This window comes from Ornithorhynchus anatinus, chromosome 5 (assembly GCF_004115215.2).
Source record: "Ornithorhynchus anatinus isolate Pmale09 chromosome 5, mOrnAna1.pri.v4, whole genome shotgun sequence".
Classification (NCBI taxonomy): domain Eukaryota; kingdom Metazoa; phylum Chordata; class Mammalia; order Monotremata; family Ornithorhynchidae; genus Ornithorhynchus; species Ornithorhynchus anatinus.
The window spans coordinates 15,964,603-15,974,724 of NC_041732.1; the positions used below are offsets into that span (position 1 = coordinate 15,964,603).

Sequence of the window (10,122 nt, forward strand, 5' to 3'; positions counted from 1 at the left end):
AATCTCATGTCCTCCAGGAGACCTTCCCTGATTAATCTCTTATCCCTCCACTTTATAGTCCCCCTTTTGACTCTTCAGTCCTTCCATGCTATCTAAATCCCTGGCTACTTCCTCCCCTCCTCCCCTTACCCCAGTAGCACATATTTATATATAATAATGTTGGTAATTGTTAAGCGCTTACTAAGTGCAGAGCACTGTTCTAAGCACTGGGGTAGACACAAGGGAATCAGGTCGTCCCACGCGGGGCTCACAGTCTTAATCCCCATTTTACAGATGAGGTAACTAAGGCACAGAGAAGTGAAGTGACTCGCCCACAGTCAGCTGACGAGTGGCAGAGCCAGGATTCGAACCCATGACCTCTGACTCCAAAGCCCGTGCCCTTTCCCCTGAGCCACGCTGATTTATATATATACAATATATAAATATATATTTCTCTTCCTGCCTTTAATTATTTTGGTGTGTCTCCCTGCTAGATTGTGATAATAATAATAATAGTATTTGTTAAATGCTTACTATAGACTAAGCCCAGTAGTAAGAGCTGGGCATAGTTGGTAAAGCACTAACCTGGGAGTCAAGAGGTCATGGCTTCTAATCCCCACACCGCCACTTGTCTGCTGTGTGACCTTGGGCTAGTCACTTCACTTCTCTAGTCCTCAGTTTCCGCATCTGTAAAATGGGGATTGAGACTTTGAGTCCCACGTGGGGCCCGGACTATGCCTAACCCAATTTGCTTGTATCCATCCCAGTGCTTAGTTCGTTCATGGCATGTAGTAAGCACTCAACAAATACCACAAGTATTATTGCAAGGCAATCAGGACTCAGTTGGGCTCACATTCTAAGTAGGAGGGAGAACAGCTATTGAATTCTCATCTTGCAGAGGAGGGAACTGAGGCACAGACAAGTGAAGTGACTTCCCCCCAAAACATGCAATGGATAAGTGGAGGAGGAGGGATTAGCCTGAGATCCTCTGACTCCTGGGCTTAGGCTCTTTCCACTGGGCCACACTGCTTTTCTGAGCTCCTTGAGGGCAGGGATTAGCCAGTGATGCCTGGCTAAGTATTTGAAGTGCGTTGCTAATACCACCCTCAATTGTCCCCTCCCTTCCCACCCCTTGCCCACTCCCCTGCCTCAAGGTGACAGGAGGTGAAAGAGTAAATGTTGATTCAGGCAGCAAAATTGCCAGGAAACAATGGGAAAGGGTTTTACTCTTTACTCTTTTCTTACTCTGCTATACCCTTCTAAGTGCTTAGTACAGTGTACTGTCCAAAGTGAGTGCTGAACAAATACCATCAATCCATTTGGGGGAACTAAATCCTGTCGGTCCCCCCTTGGCAACATCGCTAAAATCCACCCTTTCCTCTCCATCCAAACTGCTACCACGTTAATAAAATCACTCATCCTGGTCCGCCTGGATTACTGCATCAGCCTCCTTGCTGACCTCCCAGCTTCCTGTGTCTCTCCACTCCAGTCCATACTTCACTTTGCTGCCCAAATCATTTTTCTACAAAAATGTACAGGACACGTTTCCCCCTCCTCAAGAAACTCCAGTGATTCTCCATCCACCTCTGCATCAAACAAAAACACCTCACCATTGGCTGTAAAGAACTCACTCACCTTGCCTCCTCTTACCTCATCTTGCTACTCTCCTATTTCAACTCGGCCCGCACACATTGCTCCTCTAGTGCTTAACCTTCCCGCTGTGCCTCAATCTCATCTATCTCACCGCCGACCCCCTGGCCCACGTCCTGCCTCTGACCTGGAACGCCCTCCCTCCTCCAATCTGACTTCTCCCCTCCTCCAAAACCTTATAGAAGGCACATCTCCCCAAGAGGCCTTCCCTAACTAAGCCCCCCTTCCCTTCCCTCCTCTCCCACTCCCTTCTGTATCGTCCTGACTTGCCCTCTTTGTTCTTCCCCACTCCCAGCCCCACAGCACTTATGTATATATGTGTAGTTTATTTATAAACTATAAACCATATATAAACTATAAATGTCTGTCTCCCCACCTCTATAATGTAAGCTCATTGTCGGCAGAGAATTAGTCTGTCTATTGTTGTATTGTACTTTCCCAAGCGCTTAGTACAGTGCTCTGCACAGAGTAAGTGCCCAATGTATAAGATTGAATGAATGAGAGCAGTACAGTTTTAGGGTCTTAACTGGTCGGGGTGCAATCGAGTTTTCCTCTTAGACAAAGGACAGACTGTTCCCCCCTGCCCAAACACACACACACTTGCGCGTGCACACACATACACTCACTCTGTCTCTCCCCCCTTGGGGCAGCCCACACCAAACCATGTGACATCCTCAATGACAAACTGGGACATGAAGATGGGGGATGGGGGAGGCCCTTCTTCCCAGGATCACTCCCAAACAGTGGTGTCCTTTTCCATGTCCTCCCCCTCAAGTGGAACACCTTCCCCCTCCATATATGCCAGACCACCAGACCATCGCTCTCTCTACCTTTAAAGCATGATTAAGGTCACATCTCCTGCAAGAGGCCTTCTCTGATTAAGCCCTCCTTTCCCTGGCTCACTCTCCCCTTTGAGTCGTCTAGGCACTTTGATCTGTGACCTTTGGACAGTTGATATTTGCCCCACCCTTATGTCCATTCAGCCCTTGTGTGCCTATCTTTAAGTCTTATGAATTATAAATTGTATGCTATAAATTATATATTCATATTAATGTCACTCTCCACCTCTAGACTGTAAACTCATTATAGGCAGGGAACGTGTCTCCTAACTCTGTTGCGTTGTACTCACCCAAGCGCTTAATTCAGTGGTCTGCATGTAGTAAGCACTCAATGAATACCACAGAATGAATGAATGAATGATCACCAGTGGCTCAATGTCCACCTTCAATTTTTAGAAAGTGATGGGCCACTCGGGTCTCAGGACGGATGGTGTTGATGGCGCTATTGCTGGCCCGGATGAAGGACCTGAGGTCCAGAGATGGTGGCTGCCAGTTCTTTGGAAGGCAGGGACAGAATTCAGAGGGGCTTGGCCACTGACTCGAAAGAAACAGGATGGAATTTGAAAGGGGCTAAGGCCAGGGAGTACAGTAAGGACTGAAAACTCAACAGCACAAATCCAGGAAGGGGAAAAGCAGTGTGGCCAAGTGGAAAGAGCATGAGTCTAGGAGTCAGAGGACTCCCTGCGTTCTATTCTCTGGCTCTGCTGTGTGACCTTGGACCTGCCTCTTCACTACTCTGAGCTTCAGTTACCTCATCTGTAAAAAGACTGGGAGCCCCGTGGGCCACAGTCCATGTGCAACCTGATTATCTTGTTTATACCCCAATGCTTAATAGAGTGCCTGAAGCATAATAAGTGCTTAACTTAAAAAAAATCCCTACAGGCATAAGTGGAGCCAGAAAAAGCCTGCAGGTTGTAGCAAAGGGCATCTGGAAAGGGAACTGAGGTTAACCACAATAATCATAATAATTGTGATCTTTGTTAAGTATTTCTATGGACCAAGCAGTGTAGTAAGCATTGGAGTAGACACAAACTCATCAGATCAAACACAGTCTCTGCCCCACATGGAACTCAAAGTCCAAGTAGGAAGGAGAACAGGGATTGATCCCCATTTTACAGATGAGGAAACTGAGGGAAAAAGTGAAGTCATTTGCCCAGAGTCACTCTCAATCAATCATATTTATCGAGCATTTACTGTGTGCAGAGCACTGTACCAAGTGAATGGGAGAGTACGATATAACGATATAACACGTTACCTGCCCACGATGAGTGTACAAGTCTCGGGTGGAGACCGACATAATAAAAATACATAATTTGTAATATATCATTTAAAGAAGTGTACCTAAGTTTAAGGCTGATGGTGGGGTGGATACCAGAAGCCCAGAGATCACGAATTGAAGTGCACAGACCACAAAGAAGGGAGAGGGAGTCGGGGAAGACCTTGGAGTAGATGTGACCTTAATAAGGGTAAGTCACTATAAGGCTAGTCGCTCAGTAAATAATCTTGAGATCAGTGACACTGAGATCTGCTTATTATCGGGACTTGCAAGAGTTGGGGAATAATCCTGATCAGGCAGGGTTCTGGGTCCAGTGTCCAGATTGAGCCATGGTAAAGGATGTGGAGAAACTGGAGTGAGTCGAGAATGGCAAAAAGAAAAAAGAAAGAAAAAGATGGAAGTCCTGGAAAATAGGCCTTCTCAGGGAAGAGGCATTGAAGTGTTTAGCCAGGAGAAGAGAAGGCTGGATGAAATTGGGAGAGAGATTGAATAATGCTGCTGATGTCTGTGGACAGGATGTTGATTCTTTGTTCTCTGTGCTTGCTGAAAACCGAATAAGAGAAAAAGAAAATCCGATGATAACGTTGGGTGATTTGTGAAATTGGGGATCCTAAGGAGCAGAATGCAGTCATCCTTAAACATCCACTTGGCAAAACTCAGGGTTTTTGTTTTTTGGTTGTTTTTTTTGAAAGAATGTAAAGTTGCCAGAAGTTTACTCAAAATGGCAGTTAGTCCAATGAAGAGCATGTATTTAATAACATGGAGCCAGAGAGAGGAAAAAGTTCCTCTGCCATTCATGTTCAAGGGGGTGTGAAAGGGAGGAAGGAACAGGTGGGATAGGGAGACTGGAGGGAGGTTAATCATCAAACCCATTTACCCAGCAAGATGAACTGAGCTTCTCTCAAATGTTTGACTACAGATCCGACCGAGATTACACAACTCTCTGAGGATTTCTATATGGTGTTCACTGTGGTTTCAACACATGAAATATGCAGTCTGGACTGTTGGGCTTTATTGATGACAAACTCGTTATGAATCACTTTAGAGGTTTATCTTGCCAAATCGAGCCTCACAGAAGAGGAACCAGTGTTTTATGTATATCTTCCTAGAGGGGAAGTGGTAGGTATGTTGGATGGGTGTCGAGAAGGGCAGCCGCTACAGTTTCTTCAGAGATCTTGATGCCACCGTATTGGAGACCAGACTAAAGGCAGCTATGACCTGACCTGGTAGTGGTGACTCTCGTGGTCTGTCCTTCTAGCGTGGCTGTGGGTTCTAGCGTGGCTCAGTGGAAAGACCACGGGCTTTGGAGTCAGAGGTCATGGGTTCGAATCCCCACTTGGCCACTTGTCAGCTGTGTGACTTTGGGCAAGTCACTTAACTTCTCGGTGCCTCAGTGACCTCATCTGTAAAATGGGGATTAAAGATTGTGAGCCCTAAGTGGGACAACCTGATTCCCCTGTGTCTGCCCCAGCGCTTAGAACAGTGCTCGGCACATAGTAAGCGCTTAACAAATACCAACATTATTATTATTATTATTCATTCAAGGGGTAGCAGTTCTTCTGACTGACTGTTAACATTAGATTCCCCTTATCAATTTCTGTGGGAAGAGAATGTAGGTTTCCTAAGAGTTTCCTCCTCCTTATTCTTCATTGCAAACCATCAGAGAATCAGAAGCATCATGGTCTAGTGGCTAGAGCACGAGTCCAGAACTCAGAAGGACCTGGTTTCTGATCCCGGCTCTGCTACTTGTCAGCTGTGTGACCTTGGGCAAGTCATTTCACTTCTCTGACCTTAGGTTCCCTCAGCTGTAAAATGGTGATTAAGACTGTGAGTCCCATATAGGATAGACACTGCATCCATCCCGGATATGTTGTATCTGCTCCAGTGCTTAATAGCACCCTGTCTTCTACTGCCCTAACCCTCCTGATGTTTAGAGGGATGGCCCCTTTTGTCTTGGTGATCTGTGCCCATCTAGTATTTTCTGTGGACACGTGAATGAATGTGTGCACATCTTGTCCCTTGGACTGTGGCTCCTGGAGGGCAAAACACATGCCCTCTGGTGTGTGTGTATGCATGCATGCCTTTCCCTTCTCCCTCTGGGCCCTTCCGAGTGGTCAGTCACCATAATGGGCAACGAAGGTGATGACGAGGGTGTGGCAGTAGATGCACTCAGAGCTTCTTTTGAGCCTGTCAAGAAATAAAAGAGGCCATCCGAAAATGCTTCCATGGTGAGTTTCCCACAGTGGTGAGCTCAGGGGCACTTCCCTCTCATCAGCTCTGGAAGAAAATCAGAGTGAATTCAAATGGCCTTGGGCTGAGGGACTGGGCCAAGAGGAAGTCCACCGGCAGGCTCCCAACAAGGGCCTGGCACCGGCCACCACCCAGCTGCTCCCCTCGCGCTGGGCGGGCGACGTTTCCCTGAGGCTGAGGCCCAAGGAGTCTCCGATGGGCGGCACTCCCCGGTCCACCCCGGCTTTCGGGGACTCCGGTCCAGGTGGGCTGGCCACAGTACCACGTGGTGAGTGGCGGAGTGGCCGCTGGCTCCCATCCTGGACATTACTGGAAGCGCAGTCGCTCGGAACAGGAGTTGGTTGGAGAAGCAGGGTGGATTAGTGGAAAGAGCACAGGCCTGGGAGTCAGAGACCTGGGTTCTTATCCCGGCTCCACCACTTGCCTGAGGGGCGACCTAGGGTAAATAACTTCAATCAGTCAATGACAATTTTTTTAATGATATTTGTTAAACACTATGTGTTAAGCACTGTAGTAAACACTGGAGTAGATACAAAGTTAATTAGGTTGGACAAAGTCCCTGCCACACATAGGGCTCACAGTCTTAATTTTCATTTTACAGATGAGGTAACTGAGGCCCGGGGTAATGAAGGGACTTACCCAAGGTCACACACCAGACAAATGAAGGAGCCGGGATTAGAACCCAGGTCCTTCTGACTCTCAGGCCCACGCTCTATTCACTAGGACACGCTGCTTCTCAACCCAATTTGAATCTGCCTTAGTGCTTAGCAGGGAGGTGGTGGGGGTGACGCCCCATTGCTTCACCACTGACATTGGAGGTTAGCTTCCCTCCTGTACCCCACCTTCCCCACCCCCTTCCAGCTACCCCTTGATAAACATCCAGGGATGAGGCTAACATTATTAAAGAAATGCTTCTCATGGGAGAGGGGGCTCTGGAGTGCCCTTCCAGCTTGTTCTGGCAGACCAAGGGCTCATTGTTCATCATCCACCCCAAAGCATGACTCTCAGACCCGGCAGGCAGCAGAGAACCGACTTGGGCTTTCACTAGGAGGGCAGAAGGGAAATGGGGTCAAGTCAGCAGCTTGGGTTGTTGGGGGAAGGGTCAAGAACAGGCCCTTGAATTCATGAAGCTGATTCAGAGTTCCTTTCCCCAGTCTTCAAAGTCATTATGTTTGTCTTCCTGCCTCTGGAGAAGTGGGGTATCTGCCCTGACCTCCCTCCTCCCAATCCAGGGTTGGCTCCACCGCAGCACCTGCACTCGTCCATCATCATTATCATCAATAGCACAGACCACCAGTGTTTGCCAAGCACTGTGCTAAGCACTTGGAAAAAAGACAAAAGGACAAAAGAGTTACTTGAAGGAGCTTGCATTCAAGAGTATTTATTTATTCAATAGTATTTATTGAGTGCTTACTATGTGCAGAGCACTGTATTAAGCGCTTGGAGTGTACAAATCGGTAACAGATAGAGACAGTCCTTGCCCTTTGACGGGCTTACAGTCTAATCAGTTGCAGCCTGGTTAGGGGTGAGAGACACTAAAATAAATGACAGTAGGGGGTGTAAAAGAGGACTCTATTAAGTGCTTGGGGGAGTACAATATAACAGTGGGTAGACACGTTCCCTGTCCACAAGGAGCTTACAGTTTAGAGGTAGACTGTAATGCTACTGAAATCTAGACTACAAATCTATAATCACATCTCCTCCAGGAAGCATTCCCTGACTAATCTCACATCCGCCCACCTTCTTTTCCCTCTTTAACCAATCCAGAGTATGAATTGAACACATATTGTGTGCAGAGCGCTGTACTAATTGCTTGAGAAAGTACCATGCAGGGGAATTGGTGGACCCGATCCCTGCTCTCAAGGAGTTTATAGTCTACTTCCTCATCCATGTGCTTAGACCCATCCCCATAGCAGTTGTACCTGTACCCTTATGCTTATCCTCCCCTCTAGACTATAAACTCCTGAAGGACAGGAATCGTGTCTACTTACTCAGTGATGTGGCTCAGTGGAAAAAGCCTGGGCTTGGGAGTCAGAGGTCATGGGTTTGAATCCTGCCTCTGTCACTTGTCAGCTGTGTGACTGTGGGCAAGTCACTTAACTTCTCTGTGCCTGTTACCTCATCTGTAAAATGGGGATTAACTGTGAGCCTCACATGGGACAACCTGATTACCCTGTATCTTCCCCAGCGCTTAAAACAGTGTTCTGCACATAGTAAGCACTTAACAAATGCCAACATTATTATTATTCTCCCAAACAGTTAATTATCTGCACAAAAAAAAGGGCTCAATAAGAAGCAGCCTAGCATAGTGGAAAGAACCTAGGCCTGGGACTCAGGGGACCTGGGTTTTGATCCCAGTTCCGCCACTTGTCTGCTGTGTGACCTTGGGTGAGTCACTTCATTTTTCTGTGCCCCAATTTGCCACATCTGTAAAATGGGGTTTAAGACTGAGTGCCCCATTGTGGTAACATGGACTGTCTCCAAACCGATTAGCTAGTATCTGCACCAGCATTTAGTACAGTAACTGGCACATAGGAAGCACTTAACAAATACCGAAATCTAGATAACAATGAATTCATTGTTCTCATTGGAGAAGCAGGGTGGATTAGTGGAAAGAGCACAGGCCTGGGAGTCAGAGACCTGACTCCAATATTCAACAATAATCCAATATTATTATTGTTGACAAAAGTAACCCTTTTGTCCTTTTGTCTTTTTTTCAAGTGCTTAGCACAGTGCTTGGCAAACAGTAGGTGCTGATGATAACGATGAATAAATAATGTTTCGTAATAACGAAGCAAATATACATATATATATATATAAAACACATACATACTTAACACTGATTGGTTGCCACCTCCTTCCCTGGAGATTCTGCTTTGGAAATGGCCAGAATGGGACCCAACGGCACCTTCGACCCCTGAGCTAACACGTCCCTTTCTCTTCCAGGTCATTCCCAGTGACCCTTTCTGGGTCCCTACCACTGAGGAGGAGTACCTCCACTTCGGGGAGAAGGCTGACTCAGAAAACCAAGCCCGCAAGTACATGAACTCCGTGAGGAAGAGGAAAGGACTGTACGTCGAAGAAAAGATCGTCGAGCACGCGGAGAAGCAGCGGACGCTTGGCAGAAATAAGTAATCGTGCCACTGCTGCTGCCGATTCCTCTCCCCATTCAGAATCCACATCTGGGTCTTGGGAGCTGCCATTTTTCTCTGCAAAGTCCCCAGCATCCCTGGTTTCGGGGAGGAGGGCCTTCTGGATGCTGGGGTTTTCTGGGGCTTGGTCTGAATAAAGTTGGGGCCATTCAGCCTTTTAAGTGAATCATGGCGATCCTCATTTCAGAGCAGGACAAGCGGGAATCACGCCCTGTGTGTTTTGGGTTTGAGAGAAAGATCAAAATCAAGGGCCTGCGGTTTTAAGTGATGCTTCTGAAACTTTCTCTATCCTTCTGTCGAAGAAGAATTTCAACCAAGGGGGCCCAACTCGGAGGCCCTCATTGGGCAAGCGATGGACCAAGCATCCTAAGGTTCTGGAATTTTGGGGGAAAAAAATCACCATTTCAAAAGGAAGAGAGTCATTGAACTCCAACGGACCCACTGGTGTTTCTGACGGTTTAATGGCGGTTTGGGGGAGAGTAATGTGAAGTTGGATGATCTTTTATTCATTTAAATTACAGTTATCAGACTAGATTAAATTTCAGAAATTGGGAATTTCAGCAGATTTGATTCGGGCCTCAGTCACTGTGAAAATCACACAGAACATTTTTCTCTTTAATTCCGTGGAACGTCATGTTCCCAACAGGGAGGGACCAATAGAGTGCAGTCAGGGAAGAAGCTGGGCTGCCCGGTCCAGTTCTGCCCGGGATCAGTTAGCCCCGCACCTCTGGGATTGCTTCAATCCTCGGATTTCTCCCCTGGCCCTAGTCTGCAGGGTGCGTGGTAGTTGTTAAATTCCCCACAGGGCATCGAGCGCCTGGTCTTTCCCAGCAGTATGGGAGCGTGCCCCTTCATGCCTCCACCTTTCCTGGAGCACATCAGAACATGGGCCTCCTCGGCCCAGAGCTCAGGAGAGGGTTCCGAGCAAGGGCTGGGGCCCTCATGCCAGCGCCGCTGCCCGGGATCATGGAGTGGG

At 47.5% G+C, this 10,122-nt stretch overlaps 1 protein-coding gene across 3 annotated transcripts in view; it reads left to right on the forward strand.

The window, feature by feature from the left end:
• The window catches only part of EFL1 (elongation factor like GTPase 1), a 235,451-nt gene extending 225,752 nt beyond the window's left edge, over positions 1–9,699 (forward strand). For 2 of the 3 annotated variants that reach the window (XM_029065778.2, XM_029065777.2), the window contains exon 20: positions 8,941–9,173. In XM_029065778.2, the coding sequence (XP_028921611.1) occupies positions 8,941–9,129 (189 nt within the window). In that variant the 3' untranslated portion in view covers positions 9,130–9,173. Of the gene's footprint in view, positions 1–8,940 lie in introns of all 3 variants that reach the window. The other variant, XM_029065776.2, reaches the window with a different exon arrangement.
• The last annotated feature ends 423 nt before the right edge of the window (positions 9,700–10,122 follow it).